This window comes from Tyto alba, unplaced genomic scaffold, assembly GCF_018691265.1.
Source record: "Tyto alba isolate M040663 unplaced genomic scaffold, T.alba_DEE_v4.0 Super-Scaffold_19, whole genome shotgun sequence".
NCBI classification, from domain to species: Eukaryota; Metazoa; Chordata; class Aves; order Strigiformes; family Tytonidae; genus Tyto; species Tyto alba.
Window position 1 is genome coordinate 12,733,053 of NW_024881281.1, and position 25,524 is coordinate 12,758,576.

Sequence of the window (25,524 nt, forward strand, 5' to 3'; positions counted from 1 at the left end):
CTGGGGGTGGTCTGCAGCCTAAATCACACCGTCTCCAACTGCTCTCTTGGGTCTTTTTTTTTTTTTTTCCCTCTCTTTTTTATTCCATTTCCCAGTTGATCATTCTAGATGGGAAAAAAATAAAATCGCAGTAGTCGGAGTGAAGAGAACTAGCTGGGGAAGGGACCAGGCACAGTCAGACTCCACTGGAGCCTTCAGAGCATTTCTATTTCCCTGGGGCTTGTCCCCAGCGGTTGGACTACACACATATATCCTTTATATATATATATTTTTTTAAAAAAAGAATATATATAAAAATATATGTGCACACACATATTATATATGCATATATATACATATGTATGAAATATAAATATATACATATGTATGAAGTATAAATATATACATATATATGAAGTATAAATATATACATATTTATATATCAGTAAATAGCTAGCTACACAGCTCTATAGGAGTTTTTGTTCTGTTCATTCAAAAGCGGAGCCACCCTGAGCAGGTCTCGCGCTCCCCGCTGCCCCTCGCCCGGCGCCAGGCCATCCCCACCCGCTGCGGAGGCAGCGATGCTGGCGGGGGGAAGCGCCTGGATGGAGGTTGCTGGGGACCGAGCCGCTGCCAGGACACGAGCTGGGATGGGGGGGGGGGGGGGGCAGAAGAGCATCTTCAGCCCCCGCAAACCACTCCGGCTCCCCAGTCCGTGGGTGCTGCCTTCCCCGGGGCTCTTGGAGACCCAAGCCGGATCCGGCAGCCAAAATGGGAAGCGATGGGCTGGAAAACTGCTGCTGATGCTTGGTGACAGACCTTGGGCCTGGCTACAGCCGCCTGCGCCGCGGGGAGGCAGCGGGCCAGCAGCCAGCGCTGCTCGGGGGGCTGCTGGAGAGCAGCCAGAGGAAGGGGGGGCAAAACCTGGCGGGGCCACCCCGTGCCGAGCCCAGCCAGGCCACCCCGTTCCTGATCCCTGCGGGTCTGCGTCCCCTCCACTGCCTTCCAGCTTCGCAGCCCTGAGGACGTGCTCACGGACCAGGAGTCGGGCGCTGCTGTGTCTTATTACAATTATAAAATTTTATTATACACTTTTCTTACCTTCTCCCCCTCCTATTCTTCCCCCCCCCTCTTTTTTTTTTTTTTTTTTTTTATATAACAAATATTCATATATGTTAATTTAACGAGGAGGTTTGGCAGTTCCAAGCAGGGAAGTCAGCTGTATTAATTTTACTGCTTGGAGCCGCTATCAGCTCAGCAGCTCGTTCAGCCAGACCTGGGTCTTTTAGATAACGGGGCACGGTAAAACCTAACTAACTGCATCATATGCCTGGCCTTTGAACACATCTCAATTCTCCCATATATATATATATGTATACGTATATATAAAATCAGCATAGAGCTATCAGGTAAGTTTTAAGGCCACTCAGGGGAGAAATTTTCATAGCCCAAAATTGATAAACTCTTTAAAGAGGCTTTTGAAACACCGCACACCACCACAGACTGCTGCTTGCCTGCCAGGGAAACTGAGGCACAGGGGCCAGTGAGGATGGGGCTGCAGCATTGCCTGGTCCCTGACCACTGGTCCCTGATCAGGCTGCCCAAGAGGGGAGGATTTTGGAAGAGGGATGCCCAAATCCACAGCTTTGACCCGAAAGTGCTGAGAGGTTAGGTGGGGGTCTAAGCTGAGCCATGCCCCCAGGACACTGGCAGTGTGTGTGTGTGCCCCCAGCAGACCCCACACCCACTGGGACTGATCCCCAAACCGCTGGGAGCACCCGCCCTGGGCCCCGCGGCAGAGATACGGCCCATCACAGTGCTGCAATGCCTTTTGGTTTCGGCTTTTTGTTTTGTTTTTTTTGTTTGGTTTTTTTTTTTCTTTTCTGGTCTTTTATTTAACAAAAAAAAAAAAAAAAAAAAAAAAAAAAAAGAGAGACACAGTGGTGGGTAACTTCCAATCCAGAAATAATCCGCTGCCAGCCTCCGCCTCCCCCTCCACCGGGTGATGCCAGCAGCATCCCCGTCCCCACACGCAGGTGCCCACTGGTGACTGCACAGCCCAGGACCCCCAGCCTGCCAGTGCCGGCAGCCCCCACAGGGTTAACCCAGCTAAGGCTGCTCTGCACTGGGCTGGAAGATGGGGTGGCCCTGGGCTGGGGGGAACCTCTCAGGTGAACTGGAGAGGCTGGGAGCTGGCACCAGCGTGGGGTGACCTGGAGGCATTGGCTTATGGCAGTCAGAAGGCACCACGGAGGCTGAGCCTGGCTCCGGGCATCCCTGTTGGGCTGGTACCGGGGGAACTGGGCTGGCACTGGGACACTTGGACCACATTCAGTTGTGGGTGTCCGCACCCACCCAGGTGTGACCCCACAAGGCAGTAGGAAGCCCCCCGTCCTGGAGCGACATCACAGCACTGGTGGGGGCAGAAACCAGGGGCTGATGCTGGAGGTCCTGGCAGGTCTGTTGGTGGACCCCGCAGCTGGGACCAGAGAAAGAAGCAAGCGCAGGCAGGCTCACAGGCAGCAAGCTTGCTGGCCCCCCTAAAACTGCCCCTGCCCAGAGCACCAAGGCGGGGGCAGAGGCAACCGCCCATGGTCCCCAAGGGATGCTCCTGTGGCAAACATTACTGTCACTGTCCCACAGGGCTCACACCAAAGGGAGCAGGGCAAGCCTGGCACTTGGGGCTGGGACGCAGCAGGCGATGGGCAGTGGTGCCCCAGACCTGTGGCTATGGGGCTCCAGCCCCCTGGCAGCCACCCTCCCCCTCCTGCCTCACCTAGCATCACCCACGGCGTGGGGCAGTGGGCTCTGGGTGGGGGGAGCCCCCCAACACCCCAGGGGCGGCAAATCCCTGAACCAGAACTCACCTCCAAAATTGTGCAACCAAGTGCAGCAAAGGCAGGGGGGTTGCTTTCAGGAAGCCCCCACCTGCCACCTTCCAGCCAGGCTCTTCCAGGGGACAGGACACCTCCCTTCTTCCACCCCCTGCACAGCAGGACCCGCAGCATCATCCGGGCCCATTCACCATTTGACACACACGCACCCCTCAAGGTTTTGACCCCATCCATCTCTGCCCCCCGGCTTGCCTCCCTTGCTGCCCCCTTGCCACAGGCCAGATGGTAAAAGGCAAGAAAAAACCAAGGTCCCTGGGGGTGCCTTCCATAGGGTGAGGACGTGGGATGCGTGGAACAGGGAATGCGCAAGAGAGCCGAATTTGGGTCTCCAGCCCCGGGGAAGCAGCTGGCGTGGTGTGGCATGGCGTGGCGTGACACGGCGTGGCACGGTGTGGCAGCCCCCTCCCTCCCGCCCTGTCCCCTCTGCCCCCGCGTTAAGCGATCTCTTTGATTCTGCGGATGTAGTTGTGAAGCTCTTCGGGGTCTTGCAGCCCCATGTCCTGGCAGACCCACTCCAAGTCCTCCTCATCAGCGATGGGGATGGAGTTGTAGGCCAGCTCGTCGGAGGGCAGCGTGGCGAAGGTGGTGAACTTCACCCGCTTCCGTTTGGAAGTGGGTGAGTTGAGCGGGTCCTCGCTCTGGTCCCGTGTGGAGCCCCCTGAAGAACCGTCCCCACGGCCATGGACCTGGCTCTGCACGCTGGTCTGTGAGCTCCCGCTGCTGTGGTGGTCCCCATGGCAGCAAGTCTGGACATTTTCCAGGGGGTTCCCGGGACTCTCGGGCTGGGGGGAAAGGTCATTGTGAGCCCGCAAGGGCTGCCCATTGCCCAAGAAGACCCAATGGTGGGAATGGTCCATGTTAGTCTGGCCTTCAGGCGGGATCCGTTTGTGCCGGTATTTCAGCACAAAGACAATGCAGTTGATGAGGAAGACCAAGATGGCCAGACAGAAGACGCCCAGGAGGGCATACATGCCTATCTCCAGGTCCGTCAGCCCCCTGGTCACCTGGACGAAGCCAGTGGGGATGGTGGGGAAGTCCTCGGTGGGGTGAGACGCGCTGGACATCCTATTGTCCTCACTCGGCTCCACTTTCCTCTCCACCTCTGCCCGCAGGGTGGTGCTCGCCCCCGTCTCCACCAGCCCCGGCTTGCTGGGCACGTGGTCATAGTCATAGGTTGGGTCCTCCTCAGACCCAAAGTGGACCCGCACACTGGCCAACGCTGTGAAGAGCACGCTCTTGCGCTTGGTCTTCTGGCAGCTCTCGCAGATGACCAGCTCAGCCCGCAGCAGCTCCCCTGCACCCTCGCTCTCCGCCACCACCAAGGGGAACGCCCGGTCCTGGGTCACCGAGACCACCTTCTCATCCAGGCTGCTCACCACCAGGTTGTAGTCCTTAGGGTCGTAGAGGGAGAGGGGGGCTGTGGTGCCATCACTGTAGGAAATCCACAGGCTCAGGAGCGCTTCCTGCAGGACCAACACAGGCACCGGTTGCCCAGCACGATGCCAGTCCCACCTGCACCCGTTTGTCTATCCCTCCATCCATCCCTCCTCCTTTGCATCCTTCTCTCCATCTTTTATCCCTCCATCATCCATCTTTCTCCTCACAACCACCACTTAGTTTTTTCCTTTTGCCCGTTCTTCCTTCAGTGTTCCCCACACTTGCTCAGGCTCACCCAAAATCCCAGCCCCAGAGTTGCCAGATGTGGCTACCAAAGCTGGGCAGGGAACGGTACAGGATTTCTTCCAGACCTTTTTGTTCCCATGGTTGTGTCCTGTCTCTGGGCTGGGCAGGGTTGGTTCATAGGTCTATGAGGCTTTCTGGGGTGCTTTGGGATGACCAGGGTGTTCGGAGGACAGCAGGTGCTGTCGGGGCCTGGGATGACTATGGGCAGGATTCAGGAGGGTGATTTTGCAGATGGAGCCCTCACCCCATCCTAAGCTCCCCACCAGGCCCCCAAGCCTGAACGCACGTCCCTTGCCTCACCTGCTTGAAGAAGCTGAGGGTCTGCTGCACGGATGTCCGGGCAATGATGGTGTGGCTATTGCCAGGGCTGGGGTGGAGGGACAGCGAAAGGCTGGAGACCACCTGGGCCTTCAGGTCTGTGATGCTGACCTTCTCTTCTGCCACTGTCACCAGCGTCTCGCCCAGCACTGCTTCCACGAGCGGGGACACAACCTGCAGGGGACAAGGGTGCCTGTCACCACCTGCCACCCCCAGCCAAGCTGGCAGAGGTGGGGAAAGGTGCCCCAGGGGTACCTTGAAGAGCGTGGTGCCTGGCTCCCTCCCAGCCAGTGTGAAGCTGTCCACCATGTGGGCCACCCGCGAGTCGTCCACGCGCATGAAGTCGCTGACCAGGTCGGTGACCTCCACCAGCCAGTCAGGCCCCAGCATGGTGACCACCTGCCCCGTGCCCTCCGCCGCCGTGGTGTGGAACTGGGTGAAGACCTGCAGCGTGGCGTGCTGGTACTGCAGGGCACAGCCCCGGCTCTGCTTCCGCTCCTCTTCGTCCTCCTCGTGCTCACTGTCCCGTGCCGACCTGCGGGATGGGGCAGTGGGTGGGCAGTGCTGCCAAGCTCCCCACTGCCACAGCTCTTCAGCCCCCACAGGAAAGGAGAGGGGTGGCCAGGCAGGGAGAAATGCAAGGTCACCAAAACAACGGTGGCCTCTGGCCAAAAGATGCCTGTTGCCCATGAGGTCTCTGAGGGCTTTAAGCAGCACCTGGTAGCAAGGTTGCCAGCATCTCTGCCCCCTCATCAGCTGAGAGGACAAGATATCTCAGGTTGGGAGGGACACCTGAAGGCCTCTAGTCCTCAAAGCAGGGCTAACTTTGGAGCTTGGCTGCTCCTGGCCTCATTCAGGGAAGTCTAGACCATTGCCAAGGATGGATGTTTTTCACCAGCTCCAGCATTTGACCAACCTCATTGTGAAATTTTCCTCCTTCCATACAAATGTGCAACCTGTGTCCGTGATCTCTCACCTTTTCACTGAGGACCCCTGAGATGACCCTGGCTCCATCATCTTTAAAATTCCCTCATTAAGTAGCTGAACAAGGCAACTAGATCACTACCACCACCTTCACCTTGCCTTCTCCAGGCTGGACAGACCCCAAGCATGGTGGCTCCATAGCACCCACCTCCTGTCTGGCAGGATGGGCACTCTCCAGCCCTTCACTTGGCTCAACCGGGCGTCCGAGAGCTCGATGTGCAGTGGCAGTTTAGGCACCCACACCGTCATCTCCAGTGGGGCAGAGAGGTGCTCGTAGGTGAAGGTGACCCGGGCGCTCATGGAGCCCTGCGACTCCTTCCCGCTGACGAAGACGTAGTCACAGCTGCTGGAGACCTGGGGGAGAAGGGAGGATGGGGGGGTTGCAATGTGCCTGCAGATACACCAGAAATCCTGGCAGGAGGCTGCCTGGAAGATGGGAAATGCCAGAGGAGCAGAGTATTACCTGGTACATGCCCGGTTACAGGTGGCCCAGGAGCGGGGATGCTCTCGCCTCCCAGAGGTCCCTGCTCAGAGGTGTGCACCCACACACACCGTGGCTATAACAAGTATTTCCCCCTGATCCAGCTCCTCTGCCAGTCCTTGCAGGCACCTTCATTCGGTGCTTCAGCTTTTTTGGCCCCCACGTTAAATTGTACCCCATTACTGCGCTCAAGCTAGAGGCACCCACGGGTGCTTCATAGAGGTTGCAAATTGCTCATCCTGGAACATTTGCCCCAAAATCTCCTCCACCCATGCCCAGAGGGCACAGGTAGCCAGCACGGACCAGCCCCATGCCCAGGTACCCACCGGTGCCTCATCCCCATCCCTCCTGCTAACCGCAGAAAGAGCTTCCCAGAGTCCATCTGTAGCCTCACGTTCACCTTCTCACTCTTTCTCTTTTAACTCCCATTTATGCAAATGCCGTTAGTTAAATTTGCTATAAAACAAATACATCCTGCGGGGGACACTTATTACTGCCTGATCCAAGCCAATTAAGGAGCTAAGAGGATGCCACTGCAGCATCAACAGCATCTTCTCCTTCCCAGCAAGGGTGGGAGGAGACAACCAGACTGGGGAGGCTCCAACCTCTCACCTGCAGTGGCCCCATGGCCCAACCCTGACCCCCTTTCCTCCACCTTACACCATCAGGAATTGCATCGGAGTCGTTTGCCTGCCGGGGAAAAATAAAACCCATTTGCTCAGCCAGCAGCGTAGCTGCCCTGAGACACACAAAGCATCAGAACAGCACAGAAGGGCTTATTTCCAATAAGCTGCTCTCCCACATGGATTCTCTGATGGCTGATAAGGAGCTGAGTCCATGCTGCACGGTAGCTGACAGCAGAGGTGATAGCATCACTGTCTCTCTCCCCATCTTATCTTTGGGCACCTGTGGTCATTCAGCTGCAGGAACTTTGTATTTCCGAGCCCACGAGCAGGGCCTAACTTGTACAAGAGCTCCACGTTTCAGCTGCAGGAGCCTGCTGCAAGGTGTCCACAGTCGCCGGGGCCAGCGGAGGAGGCAGCACCCAGGACCTGGGCTCCTCAGGAATTCCCTGCTGCCCGGGCAGGGGAGGGACGTGCAATGCAGGAGGGTTTGTTCCTTGTCTTCCTATCACAGATACCACCTCAGCACGTCTGAAAAGACAATCTCATCTCTGGCAGGGCAGCGTCTGAATAAAGATGAGCTCTTGGATGAATCCTCCAGCAAAGGAGACTCTGGATATTGTGCCATTTATCACAATAAATATGATGGGCTGCTGCTTGCATTACCTTAGCTAATAAATCCCCCCAGCATCATCTTCTGTGGACCACTTGCTTTGCAATTGTGGGGGTTGAAACTGTGATAACAAAAAATCCCAACACATCAGGCCTGTCCTGATGATGAAGTGACTGCAGATTAGCTTTTAAATAAAGTGCACGCTTGTTCGGAGAAACTTCCCGGATTTGCAGCAAGGCATCGGGAAGCGAGAGGCTGAGGTCTGCCCGGGCTCTGAGCCAAGACACCGCTGGCTCCGCTTCTGTGGCGAGGAGCTCCCCCCTTGGCACGGCCTCAAGCCTGGGATTAAGTAGACACAACTTCTCCAAGGCCCTTGGGAGTGGGAAGAGCCACCGTGGCTGGTGGCAGCCCGTGTTGGCCAGCCAGGGGTCCTGGTGGGGGCTGTGGGCGACCAGGGTCCCTGAGGTTCAGGCCCACTGGGCTGACTTGCTCCTGGTGGGTCCCCAGGCAGACGTGGGTGGTGGGCCCCTAAGAAAGGCTCACGTAGCAGGTGAAGTTGAGCATCTCCCATTGAGTATCGCCGGTAGCAGAGGTGCCACTCCCTCTCCCTGCATGTCCCTCAACACGTACACAGCCCCAAAGGCCACCACGCAGGCAGGCAAGGGGGATTATTTCTACGCTATCTTGAGTGATGAGGTCCTCCTGTCTGGGCTGAGCACAGGCAGTCACCCTGTGTCACCCCAGAAGGGGATGAGGGTGACAACTCCCACCCATGCTCTCCCACCATCCTTCATGGGTGGCACTGGCACCTCTACAGCTGTGTCTGCACCAGGTCCAGGACATGTTCCCTCCGTGTTACACATGAGAGTGACCACCACTGAGCCAGCCACAGGCAGCACGGGGAGAAGCAGCTCCCCAGACCTCCTTCATGTTAAATTATTTACAGTAACAGATAGCACATCCCACTATGTAAGCTTTGATTTATGTAACAGGTTTATAGCCCTGACACCGTAATCATACTCCCCAATCTCAGCAGGTAACTGAGAGCTCCCTTGGAAATGAAGCTCCAGCACAAACACAAAATAACTCAGCAAGAAATTGCATGGGGCTCCGAGCGGCGAGCGGGATGCAAGCAGGAGGTGAGCTGGGGCCGGAGGGCTGCTCCATGCATTATTCATCCCAGCTCGTGTGCATGTGTCTGCCCCCCCCAGGTCTGGGGACAGCATGTAAATAGATTTATGAGTAGAAAGGCAGCACATTAAACAGTTTAAGTGTCTTGGAGTCCATCCTGAAGTGTATTATAGCTCCAGTGTTTTATCACACTGCAGAGGACCAGTCTCCATAAATTAGACCTGGTGCTGTAAATCGCACAGATAGGAGTTTTAGTCAAGAACTTGGGTAAACAGTTTGTGACACCAGCTGTCACCCACCCGTACACCCACAGACCTCTGGGGAGAGCAATGCCCGCTGCCCCTGGCTCAGCTGGGAGAGCAGCTGGTGGCTGCTGGCAAAGAAGGGGAGAAGGGGCTATGTCCCTCAGCCTGGGGGACGTGGGACAGCCCAGGGCCACAGCATGGCTCACTGCCCCTGCCCGACACAGCGGGGACATGGGGCAGGTGGGCTGGCTGGGTGGGTGCAGGGGAGAGGGGTGGGAGGTGTTTGGGAGAAGGTAATGATGTCTAGGGTTGGATGGACGGGCGGACGGATGGAAATGATAGAATAATACGGGCAGGTGGACAGGTAGATACATAAAGGGATAGAAAAATGTATATGGATGAATGGGTCTGGTGGTGGAAAAGCCATGGCTGGATTTGAGGACCAACTGCTGCCTCAGTGGCTGGGGCAGACGTGGGGGCAATCACTGCTGCTGCAACAGCTAGCCTTTTGCATTTGCTTAATCAGCATCTCTCCCATGCAGCCCATCTCGCTCCCCTCCCTCTGACCCCCTTTTCCCTCCATTGTCCCCAGTTGCCCAGCTCGTCCCCCCACCCCTTGCTGGGGCCAGCCCCCAGCCCCAGCCTGAGCTCAGCCTGGCACCTGACCCAAAAGGGTGATAAATGTCACCCGGAGGCACAAGAGAAGCCACTGATGGAAACGTGCAGCTTACATTGCGAGGTCACAATATTTCACCTTATCAGTACTAAATGCCATGATAACCCATAGCTATTGCTGCTGCCTGGTGCCAGCCTGCGTGGCGCTGGAGCACCCCCCGGCCTCTCCAGGGACAGCGACAAAGGGTGTTGTCCTTCTACCAACAGATCCCAGGGAGTGGGACTGAAGCCACCGAGGGGATGATGCTTGGGGTGGGGTAGGCTTGTGCAGCACATCAGCTCATCCACCAGCCCCAGCTCATCAGGCTCCAGCCCATGCCACTACTGGGGTCTGCACCCCTAGAGGAAGCTCAGCCCCCTGCCAGGGTCACAAGAGCCCCTTCCCCACACCCACCTTGATGATATCTTCATTGTTAGACTTGCACTCGACCATAGCCGAGACGTCCACGATGACGCCACTCAGTTCAATGGCGATGACCTTCACGGGAATGGCCACCGTCCGCCCCGTCAGGATGGCCGTGTTGATGATTTCCGTGTCCTGGGGATGGGGTGCAGAGGACCATCACGTTAGGGAGCAGCCTGTCCCCCTGGGGTCAGATGCTGGCAGGCCCCTCTCTTGCTCCAGCCCTGGGGCAGAGAAGGTCCTGTGGGTGGGTGGGATGTATGGATGAGCAGGTGCTACGAGGCAGATGGGCTGGTGGGAGATCGCTCAGGGGAACCCAACCCATCCCCAACATCAAAGCAGATAAGCTAAGCAGAGGGCAGGAACCTGCTCACCATGGCCAGGGGCACGATGGCCCTGATGTCCCTCTGGATGACTGTCAGCTCTGTCACCACCTTCTCCAGGTCAGGCGGGGGGTTGCGGCCCCGGTAGTCAATGTGCCACATGATGCGGCGTGTCACCGACTGGCTGGTGAAGTTCTCCATCTCAAAATCCAGCTGCATGATCTCAGAGGAGGAGTCCCCATCCCTGGGCAGGGGGACAGGAGGGGGATGTGGTGAGCTGGGTGCCCCAGGCCCCACAGACGCCCCAGAGATCAGCTCCAGGCAGTCCCCTCTCATGATGCGGAGCACCCCAGCAGTTCTGCCTGCCGGGGTGACAGCGCTGTGGGTGCCACCACGATGCTTGCTCCCAAACACAGCAGCCCGCATCCCCCCCCTCTGCCAGGGGCTGCTCCGATGGGAGCCTGCAGATTCCCACAGGAATCTTCCCAGTGGGAGAGAGAAATGCATTTCGCTGCCTCTCTCCAGCAGGAGAAAAACCTCGGCAGCTCAAGCGAGTGCTCTCCCAAGGCTGCTGGGTGATATATTATTACAGGGTGAGTGTGTGGCCATGGCCCCAGGGGACAGTGGGTGGCTACAGGTGCTGCTCTCATCTCCTCAGCTCCGTCTTCCCGGCAGCACAGCCAGATTTACCGCCCTGGGCCGCTCCCACCTGCACTCTCCTCTCCTGCAGGTCAGACCCCAAGTGTCCCACACCCAGGAGGACAGCATGCTCGGGGACGGCAAATAAGTCCCTATACAAGAGTCCAGCCCAAGCTGCTGACTTTACAACCCCTTCCAAGGGAATCACATGGGGAAACTGAGGCACGGGAGAAAGAGGTTCAACCACAGACAGTAGATGGGACAACACTGACCTGGGACTCCGGGCACGGCTGTCCTCCAGCCTGCATGGGCAGTCATGGGAATGCACGGGACGGATGGGCAGGGGATGAGGGAGGTAGATGGGACCAGCAGGGAATAATGGCCCTGAGACCATCAGCTCGTCAAAACCCCCCACATTTAATGCCGCTACTGAGGACAGCAGGCCCCAGAGCCAAAACAGGGAGAGAACTCAGGGGCATCCTCAAGGCAGGATGGGATGGAGAGGCTGTGCGCTGCCAAACCCAGCACATAGTGCCAGTCTAAGGGGACGAGGGGACTCAGCAGCTGCTGTCCCTTGTCCTCTGCATCACAGCTTGAACACAGTCTGACAGCAGCAGTGTAAATCACTCTTACACCCCCTCCCTATAAGCAAACCTCCCCAGATGCGATCCTGACCTTTTATCCCTGTGTCTGACCTGCAAATCCCTTGGGGAGACTCAAGGTTCAAGCACCCTCCCAGTCAAACTTCTCCAGTGCTCTCCAAAAACAGAGCATCCCCAGGGGACACCCTAGAGGCCCCATGAACTGCAAAAAGCACCCCCCACAGCAGGAGGGAAGGGAGTGAGGAAAGGTAAAATCCCTGAGGAAGGGGAAGCCAGGACTGGCTCCTCTCTCATCTCACAGTGTAGTAGCCTCTGAGAAGGTCCCAGCAATCTGGGGATGTAAGATTTGGTTGGGTTTCTCTCTGATAAATATCTAATAAGTGAAAGGGAGCAGAGAAAGAGGAGAGTAAGAAGCTCCAGGCTGTGGCAGGCCCTGCTCCCACAGATGGGCTTCGCAGCAGAGCTGCCATGCGAGGGCTGGTGGGGTCCTGCTGGGACTTTGTGCCCCCAAGGCAGCTTCCATGGGAGCAAAGGAAATCGCCAAAGGCCATCCTGTCTGAAGAAGGGGATTTGGCTGCTCACTGCCTCTTCCAGCACAGAAGTATTAAATACAGCTGAGAAGAGCCAGGTTCAAAGGCAAACTGGAGCTGCGGTTTCATGCCAGAGGCGGTTTGGTGCTGGGACACCTCACCATGAGGTGCCCACAGGCATCCCAGGAGCCCTGCCAGGGGCCAGCCACCAACTTCTGCCTGCCCCAAGCATCATTTGCTTTCAGCCACGGCAGAGATGAGAGCCAAACTGACCAGGTTGGGGGAATAATTTAGGATGCAGCTGCTGGGGTGCAAAACATCCAAAACTGGCCATTATCATCCCAAAGCTCAGGGCACTCGCCCCCTCCCTGCACAGCCAGCACTGCCAAAAGCCTCCAGAGCCCCGGTGAAGCAAAATCCTCTGGCTGCACAGCCTGGAGGGCAACATGGTTTTGAGTCATTCATACTTTCCATTCCCTTAATATTTGATGGAGTTGTTTGTCTAAAAGGTGATTGTAATCACTTTAAATTCATCCTCCGTCTCTAACCTTTGCAGGCTGATTTGAAGCGGCAGTGGCAGACAGGGAGAGGGGGAAGGGGGAGAGGAGAGGATCTCACTGCCGGCAGGTCTGGCAGCCGCATGCAGGGGTGCTGGGGTGTCTGTGCAGAGGAAGGCAGGGCTTGTGGCCCCGGGGACACTCTGATGTCAGCCACGGGGGGGCTGCGGGCTCTCATGCTGAGGTTGCACTTTTTATCGAAGCAATAGTGTGGGATAAAGGAAAATCTACCCTCCAGGTAAGCCCTTTGGAGGGGTTTTGTGCAGATGGCTTTTGAGCTCACATTCAAAGCAGTCAGAGTTGAGGATCTCCTTTCTGTAAGAGCTTATCCCCAGCTTCAATCAGTTTTGGGGTGGAAGGCAGAGATATGGGGAGATTTCCAACACAGAGGGCAGGAACAGCTCGAGCACATCAATTGACTTTAACCAGGCTCCTGGAGACACCTGTCTCCCTTTTTCCAAACACACGGTGATTGGAGATATCACATCCCGGGAACAATTGCTTTCCAGCACTTCAGAGCCTTTCCTGTTGGTTGTTTTGACCCCATGCCCATCCCCTGCCTCTGCTCACCATGTCCTGCCCACATGGATGCAAGGAGCAAAGCTGCCCCTCGCCCTTGCAGCCTCCTCATGCTCACAGGCCAGTCCCACGTCTCCCCCTCTCCAGGCTGAGCAGCCTCTGGGTTTTCAACCTGGCTTTGTGGGTCCTCGCTCCTTCAGATCCTTCTCATTTCTATCCCCTGGACTCTTCTCAATCAACCCAAGCCTTTCCTGGAGCCCCATCATCCTTGCGTTAAGCAGGGCAGAACTGGCTCTGCCCATCTCAGGTGCTGTCCTGGTTCATGTTCCCATCCAACTCTCATCCACCACCTCAGGGTCCAGACAGGACCTTGCCTGGGGACTGCTTCCCTTCCTTTCCAGAGAAGACACCAGGATAGTCAGCAAAGAGCTGCTGCCTCTCATGGTAATAAAACTTCTTAAAAAATTAAAATACTTCCACTCCAAACTGAGGGATCCTCCATGGTCTCACAATTCAACCCCAAAATTAACCACACGTACCCACCAGCATCCGGCGGGCAGGCAATCCCAGCTCAGAGCCAGGGATGCAGCTGCTAAATGACTTACAAGTGCATTGCTTGAGCCCCAGCTTGGTCACCTGTGTTGACCATGGAGCAGATCCCACCTGAACGCAGCACCTCACACAGCCCTTGGACAGCTGCCTGCCTGCCCACAAACCTGCCCACAAAACCCACCTTCACCTGCACCGTGCCAGCCAAGGTTAAAAACCACACACAAAATTAAGCTCCTTCCTGCATCAGTGCAGGATCCAGCCCAACCTTAGCTGGACTGAGAGTTTGACCCCCAAATTGCTCATTCCCCTTTGGTCCTTCAAAGTTCCACAGTCTGGGCTGTGCGCTCTTATGCCTCAGTTTCCCCTGCCAGCACCCACGTGGCACTGCAGCCAACCAGGCACCCAGGGTGGGGACAAAGGGAGAGGTGCTTAAGGCCAAATCCCAGCGATTTCCCCAAACCCCCCATGGCTGGGGGGGAGCAAAGAGAGGGAGGGACCCTTACCTGGGCCCATCACCGTCCACCCTGGCCACGTCGACAGTGGCGGTGGAGTGCTTGCCGCCCGTCAGCAGCTCCGAGCTCACCAGCCACTGCCCGCTCCTTGACTTGGTGCTGAGCAGGTTGACACCCTTCTTGGCCTTCACCCTGCAGAGAGCGATGGTCAGGGCCAGACCCTCACCCCCAGGCACCCCTGGATACCCCCCAGCCCCCTGCCATGGGCACAGGTGGATTTTTTGCTCGCAATCTCTCCTGGCTGTCAGAAACATCATCGAGGCTGGCAGGAAGAACCATGGGGCTGAGCCCACCCCATCCCCTCTTTTTCATAGGATTTTGTCCCCCTTGTCACCCCTCCAGCAGGAGTCTGGTCCCCCAGCCCCAGTGCTGTCCCCGAGGACAGTAATACCCCTATAGGGCTGGGCATCCCTGCAATGAAGGACAGGAGAGCCTCAAGTGCCACGTCCCACATGTCAGAGGCTCGCTGCTGGCCAAGTGGCCACGGGATCACTTGTAAACGCCCATGGAAGAGATGTGGCAGGGGCTTGTCCCCTCATCCTTAGGGACATGCAGCAAGGGGGGTCACCCTGAACACCTCCATGGACTGAGGGGCTCAGTACCCCCTGTCCACAGCCTCATTCTGCTCCTACCCCGGCTCCGTGGCAGGATAGGGGGGATGCAGGGAGCCCCTGCTCACTCTGCAGCAGCCCCATGGCGATACCACACCTAGTCCCCAAAGTGGCTGTGAACAAACCCACATCTTCTGGCAGGGCCCTAATCCCAGTGATGATGCAGAGGAGGAAATCCTGGGTGGACAGCCCTTCCCTTCCCTCCAAGAACCTCCCACTGCAAAGCCCCAAAACGTTGCAAAACCACATGCCAGCTGCTCCATGGCCTCCCTCACCTTCCCAAAGCCCTGCCAGACCCGGTCCAGTCCACGGCAGGTCCCATAAATGCAAGACACCCTCCCCATCCTCTCCCACCTGCCTTTGCACAGCCCAGCCGACACAACCACCCCCTCGAAAGGCTCCTGGAGTGGAGGCAGCCCCGGGACCTTACCTGAGCGTGAAGTGCTCCACTGTGGAGTTGGACATCAGGTAGAGGAGGATGCTCAGCACCTCACCTGGCTTGAGGGGCTTGTCAGGCAGGCGGATAAAGACGTTGCCGTCCAGCCGGTGCTCCTGCATGGGCTGCCCAAGGTGGGGCTGCAGGAGGCTGACACTGCCGATGCGCAGCAGCGGGTGCTGCGTGGGGCCCTCTGTCCTGGCCCCCCCAGCCCCACGGCGGGGGACCGTCTCCCCAAGGCACTGGCCTGCCCCATCCGGGGCATGCAGGGTGTAGTACAGCTCGGCTTGCTGGCTCTCGCCCGGCACCTCCAGGCTCTCGGGGCTCTTCCTCCTGCCCAGCGGCACAGCCGAGGGGCCAAACCAGGCGTGGGGCAGCTCTGCCTGCACCAGGCACATGGCCAGGCTGCCCCGCAGGCGACACGAGCTCTTGATCTCACGGGTGTCGCGGAAAGCGTGGAGCCGCACGCAGGGCAGCCGGTCAGTGACGTCAAAGTCATCCCAATCCCGGCCAGCTACGTAGAAGAGCACCTGGACCACGGGCTGGTTAGCCACCAGCCGGGGCTGGATGATGAAGGCGCGCACCTTCCAGTTGACGGTGAGGCGGTCAGGGACCTCCAGGGTGCTGGAGGGCTGCAGCTGCTCCTTGGGTAGCACCAGCCCGGTGCTGAAAGGCCCCAGGGTGACGTTGAGGACGGGCAGCTCCTTGGTCTGGAAGACGACGAAGGGCTCGGCACGTTGCAGCGGGGTGCTGCCGTTGCCCACAGGGCTGGCTCCCACCTCCTTGAGGAAGAAGGCCAAGCGGGTGTTGGACAGGCGGTAGCTCACAGGCAGCGTGACTGCACCAAGGGGTTCAGCGGGCTCGGGGCTGGGAGCTGGCCCCTTGGCGTGGGCTGTGAATGGAATGGAGAGTGCAGGTTAGTGTGGGGCATCCCCCTCCAGAACATCTCCTGAGCCCCAGAGCAGGGACAGCAGACCCAGGCAGGAGTAGTCCAGCCCTGTGGCAAGGAGGAGCTGGTGCCTCAGCCCCTAGACCCCTCACAAGGGCAGTGAGAGCCTGGCTGGGTTTCTCTCCTGCAAACCAAAACTGCAGAAGACCTCCCCGGGACATCAGGCATCACTGTGCTTCCCAGCGGATGGCTCCAGCCTCACCAAAGCCACCCTCAGCATGGGATGAGCTGCCCACTGAGAAGGGATGCTCAGGGGCTGCCCAAGGCTGGGCCAGGGTGTGTTGAAGCTGCGTCCAGCCTCGGTAATGACCCTGGGGAGCCCGAAGAGTTGGTCACCCACCCCAGCACCCCTGCCAAGGCACCAGCCAAAACAGCGCGGACCCACTCGTAGAAATAGGGCATAACTGGCTACATGCCTGCTTGCAAATGCGCAGAGAAAAGGATGCTGAGTTTCTCTAGAGGCTCATTACCAAAAATTAGGCAGGTCCAGGCTGAGTTTTGGCTGGCAGATCCCACCAAGTATCTATGAGGCTTTTCCTCATGCTTTTAGCTTCCAGATCACAAGGGGAAGGTGGCTAAATTGGTTCCTTTGCCCCAGACCCACTCCATCCCCACAGGCTGCCTGTAAGGGCAGTATCACAGACAGTCTGTCACCTGTCACCCAGCCAAGGGTGACACCCACACGGCGTTGCCCCTGTGTGCCAAAGCTGGCCCAGCTCTAATTTTTCCAGGCATGGACATGATCTGGTGGAAAAGTGATGAAGATGATGTTGGTGCTACCTTGTGCAAACCCCAGCAGCGCCCAGGTCTGACGACCCTTTGGAAATCCCTTTTGCCCTTCATTTTGACCGTTTTGCCTTAAAAAAAATAAACACCAAACAGGCAGAGCAGGCAGCCCCTGTTCAGGCAGCATGCAGTGTCTGCTGGCCGCACACTCCCAGGGGCCAGAGCTGCCTGAGACCCTCGGAGGGAGCCGGCTACCCCACTGCTGCAGCTGGCAAGTGGAGAGAAACCCCATGAAAATCTTTCCTGCTAAAGCAGATGCTGCGAAAGGCTGTCGGTGCAGAGCCGGGCCGACGGCACGTGCTGCGCCGGCAGCTGCAGGAGCCTGGAAGACATCTCAAGGTCTTTGCATCCGCCAGCGGCTGCCAGCAATTCCCAGGAGGGCTGGGTCCCCCCCCTCCCAACACCCCTCCTCGGTTCTCCACCAGTCCCGTGCACCCCTCCTTCCCGGCACTGATTGCAACTGCTCCCAAGCGGCTCCCGAGCAGGAGAGCCCAAATTACCCCTGTCAAACGGCAGTGAAAGTGCTGATGTGATGACTCAGCCCCCTCCCAAAGGGGGGATTCAGAGCTCGCTGGAACCCTGTGGCTTTCCCCAGCCAGCAGCGTGGCCTTGGCTGGGCCCCCCCGGGGCTGGAGGGGAAGCAAGACCCTGTAGCCCACCTGGGGAACTCTCTGCTGCAGGGCACAGGGGAGTTAAACATCTTAGAGGGCTCATAAAAGGATTAGCACTCAATACAGGGGTGGGCAGCATCCACAGCTACGCTGCCTGGGATGAAACTTGTGCGGGAGCCAGGCAGAGAATCCCCCCGGGCTGGGTGGGTGCTGGGGTCACGCTACCCACGTCACCAGTGAGGTCACCATGCCGGCACTGCCACGGGCACAACTCTGGCACCTGCCACACTAACCCTGCTCACCGTCAGCTGCTGAGCCTGTCCCGCTCACCCACTCTGTTTTCCCACTTCCCAGAGAGCCAGGAGCTGGAGGAGAGGTACTGAACCTCAGAAAGCATCCACGGGCACCACCCTGCTCAGAAACAACCTCCAGCGAGGGGCTTTGTGCTACTCCAGTTCATGGAGGTTGTTCTCTCCTGTGAGATGTGAAGGTTTGCATCCTCCCTGCATCTTGGTTGACACAGCCACTGCCGCTCTTGTCATCCCCAGCAATTAGAAAAGGGGATTTTTTTCAAGGCATGAGATTATTTGTGAAAAAGGATCCACCAGCTGGAAAGACATGAGCCTGACCACTTGGGTGAGATACCCGCAGGACTGAAGGAGGCACGGGCAGCCAGGGAAAGAAGCTATGTTTAACTGACTCATTGAAATAGCATGTTTTTATCTCTTAAAAATCTCTGGGGTTTGGGGAAGGATCAGGTCATTTCACAAAGAAAACCCACCAAAAGCCACCTGACTCAATGCTCAGCATGGCCCCAAGCAAAACCCAACCTTGGGATGGTGCAAAAGTCCTGGTGTCACCACCTTCCCCCCTTGGGTGCAGGGACAGGAGAGCCTCTGTGCTGCACCCGTGGGCACCCAGCCTGCACCCACCTTCTGCTGGTGAGGGGCACCCACTGCCACCCACTGCACTGGGAGGGTAAAAGCAGCTGTTTTTTGGTCTGCAATTTGGCACCCAGCCCCGGCTCATGCCAGAAACCTCCAGCCCAAGACGCTAGTAACCAGCTCCTTCCTACTTGCCATGGGGATTCTCTGATGGCAAATAAGGCTTGTACGCCAGGGGGACAAGGAAAGCCCCTCTCCCCTCTGCAGCCAGGCAGAGCAGATGCGTGCTGGGCGCCCTGCTGAAGTCAGATAAGCCACCACAGCAATTGGCAGCTCGGTGTGGGCAAGCCCTGCTGTGGTGGGGACACCCAGGGTGGCCCCGACACCGAGCCCACGCACAGACCTGCACACCCTGGCCATGCTGGATGGGGGAAGAGAGTGGGGATGAAGATTAATGCGATGGTCACGATTAGTTCAGCGCAGGCGGATTGCCGGAACCCAGAGAAGCTATTTCCTTCCACAAACAAAATGCATTTAAATGATGCTATAATCTGTTGCCGGGAGGGGGGACGTTATCGGCGCCTCCATTCCTTGGCCATAAACTAATCCTGCTGGGAGAGGGTCTAACCCAGCCGTATCCAGCCCGGGGTGTGTGCCAGGAGGGTGGATCACAGCCCAGCCCGAGTCCACGCGCCACAGAGGGACAAAGGGTGGGGAGGGAAAATGGTGCGTGGCTCTATGGAGGCATGGCTGCTGGCTAGGCAGCGAGGAAGGAAGAATGGGTAAGAACAGATGAACCAGCAGAGAGAATGGAGGGTGCATGGGTGGAAGGAGATAGGCAGACCAGAAAAATGGCTGGACAGCAAGAGAATGGCTCTAAGGAGAGGGAGAAGAGGTGATGGATGGAAGGATGGATGGACAGCACAATGGTGCAAGGGATGGAAGGAAGGACAGCACAACAGCTCAGGGGATGGAAGGAAGATTGATGGAAGGATGGATAGACAAGCAAATCAGCTCAGGAGACTTCAGTCCCCAGCCCCTGCCCTGGTTTCTAGCAGCCCCCAGGAGGGAAGGTAGCTCTCATGCCCCCACCTCTGGCTGGGTTTGGGGGGACAGAAGAGTTAAGCCCTGGTCGCTGGCTCTGCTCTGGGACCCACTGCAGTTAACAGGGTTTGCTGTGCCTGACCTGCATTCCTGGCCTTATTATGTTGGCACAGAGCGGACCATATGGTCCTTCCAACCTTGCAGCTCAGCACTGCAAGTAAAAAAGCAGATCTCTGTGCCTGGTCACTGTCTGACCAGCCCAGGGGCTGCCTGGACCCCCCAGGCTGAGGAGTCACCCCAGCCCCACAGTGAGATGGGATGGGACAGGACGGGACTCCCATGTGTCCTCTCCTTCCCATCCCACAGCAGCCTGTGAGGAACTGGGGTGATGGAGAGGGGGGAAGAAAGGGAGATGGGAACACACAACTGTTGGAGAGGCCCTCGCTGAGCCCCCACATCTGCCCAGCCAGATGTGCCCCACGCCAGCCACAGCAGCACGGCCAGATGGGCCAAGCTGCTTCCCTCCTCTGTGAGGGCACACAGGGACAGCAGCTGCATCCTCCAGCTATGACTTAAAACCAAGACAACCTCCTGCAAGCCAAGGGGTCTGATTGATTCTGGGGATCTGCAGCACCAAAAGCCCCTCCCTGTCCCCCCCTTGGTGAGGGCCCCACCGTGGGGTTTCAGTCACTACCAGCCTCCCTCCTGCTCTGGGGTGCTGCGGTCAGATAGATAGAGGGACACATGGGAAAAGAGGCTGACACACAGACTAGACATAGCTATGGTTGGTGGGAGATTCTGGCTTGTTCCTCTTCCCTTCTTGCCCCAAATCCCCAGCAAACAGAGCACAGGGGGAATGTGGCTCAGCCCCTCCATCCTGCCCCCACTGCAGCCTCACCAGCCCTGTCCCTGCTCCCACCCACCACCCCAAGGCTGAAGAGCCTCCTCCTCTTCCCCTTATCCAGCACTGACAATCAGAGCTGAGCTCCAGCTTAACGACAGATGTCTGCCATAGGGATCGCTTTAGCCACACTCTGGGGAGGGATCTTTATCCCAGCTTATCTCATGGGATGCACTGGGGGGGGGGGCTCAGCATGTATATCCCCACTTAGCAGGGGAAGAGTGTGTAGGAAAAAGCTCTGGAGAAGAAGAAGAGAGAGGGAGGGAGGTTTGAGGTCATGCCAGGAGGTTTAAAATTTCCTGTGGTGTTAACAGGTGGCTCTGGGGGCTTGGTGCATCGGTGGGCCACACTCAGCTCCAAGAGAGATGCCAAAATACCAGTGATGTGAGACACCAGCCCTGGCCACCCAATCTCCTGCCATGGCGGCTGGGCTCCCACGGTGGCCCTGTCTGGCACGCCAGCCCTCCATCCCACCTCGGAGCAAGCCAGGAAAGTCATCCATAAAGCAGTGACAATGATGAAACCCTCACTAAACACACGGGAAGGGCTGTGGGGAGGGATGGCAGGGAGCTGTGTTACTGTCTCTAGCAGAGGGCTTCACGATGGCTTCCAGCCCAGCCCGGGACTCCTTTGGAGGAGTTTCAGTGGTCACTGGTGGCTGGGATTCAGCCACCATCATGGGTGCAGGATGAAAAGATGCGTGGGATTTCATCAGTGATGCAAGACCCCAAACACAGGCCCCATGCCCCCAGATCCCACCCCATAGCCAGGTTAAATCAGGGAAATAAGGGCAGGACATGCCGCTGCCTCAGTTTCCCCGGATGAGTCAGTGTCTAGATAAGGTGATGGGGTCATGGGTCCACCCAAAACACTGAAAGCCAGGGGACTACGGCAAAACCCCACGGCCCTGAGGAAGAAGCCCAGCCTGGCTATTTGCCCAACCTGCCTTCCGTTTCAAGCCAGCAGAAAGCCACCCCACGCCTCTCAGCATCCCACAGATCCCGGCCGAGGCTTCAGAGCCCCAAAACCCAGTGGTCCAGGTTTTTCCCCCACAGCCATCAGGGCCAAGCACGAAGGGGAAACACAGGCAGCAACAGCTCCAAATGCTAGGGATGTCCCACACCTGGAGCTCCCAGGGATGTCCCACACCTGGATGTTCCAGCTAGAGGCAGTCCCAGCTCCCAGGGAAGGGCCAGACTCACCACCATCTCCCCACCCATCCCTTTCACTCCCCTCCCTGTAGCACTGATCCCCACCGCATTATACTCCCACCCAAGTCGGGTCGGCACCTCAAAACATCCTAAAAACCAACAAAAAGGCAAAACTGAGGCCTCCATGCCTCAACCTCCACCCAAAACTCAGTCAGCCCCAACATGAGCCCTGCTATGCTCCACACTTCCATGCAGCCAAGGAAAAAAAACAAGCCAGTAATAAAACACAAGCCAAAATTAGAAAATACAGACTAGCCCCTCGTGAAAACCTCAAAAATGTTTCCCAGCAGCCAGAGCCTTGAAAATTGTTTTCAGTGACATAAAAGACAACAAGCTCTCCCTTCCCTCCGATGCACTGAGAGCCTCCATATCTCCAGTCCCAGCTAATTGGAACTCAATTAAGTGAATAATTGTTACATATGTAAAATTACCTTCTCCTGGCGTGTGGCAGTGAGACACCCTGGCTGTGCCGCAGGGGTGGGAGGGACACAAAGATGCTCCCAACCCCCAGCTCTGCCCCCCGCCACAGCCGTGATGGGGCAACAGGGCTGGGAAGCCCCATGGTGGTTAAACTGGTCCAGGCTTCCCAAAACCAGCCCAGGGTAGGAACTGAGTGGGTGCTGGGAAGAAAAAGAGAATCAAGTCTTCCTGTGAGCAGCAGCACTGGCTCAAGAGTGGCTTCTCTAGTGTCTAACACAGGGTTGTGCTTGTGCCAGGTGGGCACTGATAGATTCTCCTTTCTTTTAGGTTCTTGAGACTTCTCCCCCCTCCAAAAGGTCCAGCCCAGCTTCAATGGCAGAAGCAATAAAATAAGAAATGCTGGTGAGACTCAACTCCAGTCCAGCACACAACCTGTATTTCAGGGCTGGCAGCACTAAGCAAAAGGGAACCATCCCAGCACCACACCAGGCTGTGCCCCTGAGCTCTGCATTTCCCCCAGGAAATTATTAAAAGGTAGGGGGGGGGAAAAAGAAAAAAAAAAAAAAAAAAAGAACCTAAAGGAATAAATAAATATGGCCTAAATGGGATGTGCTGTGCAGAGGCGCAGCCTGCCATAAATTCCTGGAGCAGCCAAGGCTTTTACGCAGCAGCTACTTTAGAGCAATTTCCACAAATCACGGCAAGGGACAGGCCAGGGGACAGGAGGAGAGGACCTTTACGGAGGAGTAAGAAAAATGAAGAAATTAATTAAAAGGAGGCAGTGGGGGGGAAAGGATGAGGAAGTGCCTGACTGTGAATGTCCACAGGGATGCCCAGGGGCTCCAAAATGCAGTGAGGGGGCAGGAAACAGCCTCAGGATAAAGCCAGCAGCCCCTGAGACCCCAGCATGTGCTGTGGTGGGTCCCGGGCTGGGTCCCCCCCATGTCAGCACAGCCCCTCCGCAGCAGGCAGGCACAGATTGTTTCCCCCAAATAACCCTTCTGGGGAGCCAGAATCAAGAGGACAGGCAGCAGGAGAGAGCCCTGAAGGAAGCCTGGGGAAGCAGGGACAGGGAGAGCAGCTCCCAAGGGAGAAGCCTCGGGCATCACGGTGTTGAGGCAGACGTGACGCAATGACCCCCCCAAAGCCACATGTCCTGCTCAGAAACCTCTGTCCCCTCTCCGTGCCCTCCCACCATGGCCAGGAGCAGGAACATCCTCCCAACACCCTTCAAATCTGAACAGCAAACATGCCGCCCAGGCTGTGACCCCCCCACTGCCACCACCAGCCCAGGCTGTGCCAAGTGACACATTTCAGACTGATGAGATGCCAATCAATTTTCCCCCTGGTGACGTGTGTCAGGCTGCGTTTGGATCCAGAGCAGGATTCAATTCCAGAAGCACCCAAGGAACCACAGATAAACCTACTCCGAGACCTCAGCAACCGGGGCTGGGGTCCAGCATCAGCCCCCAACCACAACCCAGCGGCCCCAGAAGCAGGGCTGGGGACAGGCACCGGGCTGGGGACTTCAGCTCGGCACTTTGCCACACAGCAAAGCAGCCACAGCATCAAACACACACAGCTCAGATACGTCCCCTGCCTTTTTTAATTTAGCTGGTACCCAGGGAAGAGCGCATCCAGCAGCCACACCAAGCTGGCAGTGGCGGGTGTTGCATTTTCAATCTTATTTATATTCAAGAGGGAAAACATAGGTTTTCCTTAAAGAAAAATAAATTTTAAATTAATTAATTCTCAACTTTCGCCAGTCCTGGGGAAGAGCCCAGCCAAGCCCATTTAATCAAGGCAAAACCTGCCCCATTAACTCTTGCAGGGGCCGGAGGTGACAGCACCTGTAAGCAGGGGCAAAGACATCCCAGCAGCATCCACCTGGGCTTTTAACAGAGCTATTGAAAAATCAAGGATGGCAAATATTGTCCAAGTGATGAGAAAATGCTCACCGGCAGGAGACAGTGGCTTCATCAGAAGATTGTGAATTGCCTTGATTATGGTATCCTCCCGGGAGGCCAGACCAGCGAGCGAGGGGTGCAAGCACCCGCAGCCAGGGACCGTGCTCGGCAGGGAGCAGCAACAGGTCAGGCAACGGCTGAAGGAAAATGAAGGGACGGGTCCCCAGCAAAGCCACATCCCCTGGAGCAGCCTCTGCATCCCGAACCCAGGGGCACCGGGGGGGGGGGGGGGGGGGGGGAATGGGGGCGGGGGGCGGGTGTGACAGTACATAAATCCCCCAGCCCTGGTGATGCCTCCCCTGGGGCCGGGATCACTGGGCCACCATCAAATGTGGCTGGAGGATCCCATTTCTCCCAGTTTTCAGGGAAACGGTGAGCTCCAACCTCCTCTCCCCTTGTCAAGGAGCACCAGGACCTGCCTCACCTTGTACCACTGAACAATTTCTTGTTCTGGCATCACACGCAGACAAACTCCACGGGCAGGACCCCATTCCCAAAGGCGCCACTGGGGTCCCCAGTCCCACCACTACACATTTCACCCCAGGAGCAGCTGCCTCCCTCCCCAGGGGGCTGCTCATTAGCAGAGCCATGTATTTAATAATAAAAGACTCTGATTAGATTAGTGAGAGTGACCTTTTCCAGATGGATGGGATGCTCGTACAGCAGCAGCGACAGGCACCGTGCGGGAGGGGAACGCACAGACAGCTTGCTGATGCCTCAGCATGCCCATCGCAGGCTATTTTGGCCAGGCAATTGCAGGAACAAAAAAAAAAAAAAAAAAAAATCAGGTTATGCCATGTAAGCACCCCTTCCCTTATCCATCATCTCCCTGCATCTCCTGGGATGAGGCCACATCCTGCTGCCCACCTCCCTGTTAGAGCCTGGGGGGGCTGCAGGAGGGGAGGGGATGGAGCTGGGATGTGCTGGTGCAACACTGGGGAAGCTCTGCAGTGACCTGGCTGAGTTGGTTTTTGCTTTTCTTCTCTTTTTAGGATGCAGAGAGGCTGGGCGAGGAGGGACCTCAGCAGCCAGTCATGGTGGGCTGAATTAAATAGTAGCACTTAAAAAACCCCACCCAAAATAGCCAGGTTACTAAAAATCGCTGAGCAATCCCTCGCCAGGGGGTTGCTGCTGCCCAGTACCCTGCCTCAGTTTCCCCCAGCAAGGCAGGAGGGCTGAGCCTGGGGTGTGGCATCATGTACACACAGAAGGACAGTTCTGGTCAAGGCTATCGAGGCACCTAACGCATCTCAAAATCCCCAGGGCCAAATTCTGCAACTGGTGCTCACCAAAATCATCGCTCAGAGAATTTCCATCTTGCTGCTGATAGCATTCCTCATCCTCTTCTCTTTCCTCAACAACACTAAGGGGTCAAAAGGGGCAGAAGAAAATGCAATTCCAACTTCACGCCCCCGCATCCCAGCACAAGCATCCTGCTGGG

At 57.0% G+C, this 25,524-nt stretch overlaps 1 protein-coding gene across 3 annotated transcripts in view; it reads right to left on the reverse strand.

Moving 5' to 3' along the window:
* Nucleotides 1–1,080: 1,080 nt before the first annotated feature.
* Nucleotides 1,081–25,524, reverse strand: part of TMEM132E (transmembrane protein 132E) — a 31,287-nt gene continuing 6,843 nt past the window's right edge. For all 3 annotated transcript variants that reach the window (XM_032995595.2, XM_042791769.1, XM_042791768.1), the window contains 8 exons: nucleotides 15,305–16,202; nucleotides 14,255–14,395; nucleotides 10,404–10,596; nucleotides 10,021–10,164; nucleotides 6,007–6,212; nucleotides 5,130–5,409; nucleotides 4,857–5,048; nucleotides 1,081–4,336 (listed from right to left, as the gene is read on the reverse strand). In XM_032995595.2, coding sequence (XP_032851486.2) covers nucleotides 3,308–4,336; nucleotides 4,857–5,048; nucleotides 5,130–5,409; nucleotides 6,007–6,212; nucleotides 10,021–10,164; nucleotides 10,404–10,596; nucleotides 14,255–14,395; nucleotides 15,305–16,202 — 3,083 coding nt within the window. In that variant the 3' untranslated portion in view covers nucleotides 1,081–3,307. The remainder of the gene's footprint in view (nucleotides 4,337–4,856; nucleotides 5,049–5,129; nucleotides 5,410–6,006; nucleotides 6,213–10,020; nucleotides 10,165–10,403; nucleotides 10,597–14,254; nucleotides 14,396–15,304; nucleotides 16,203–25,524) is intronic.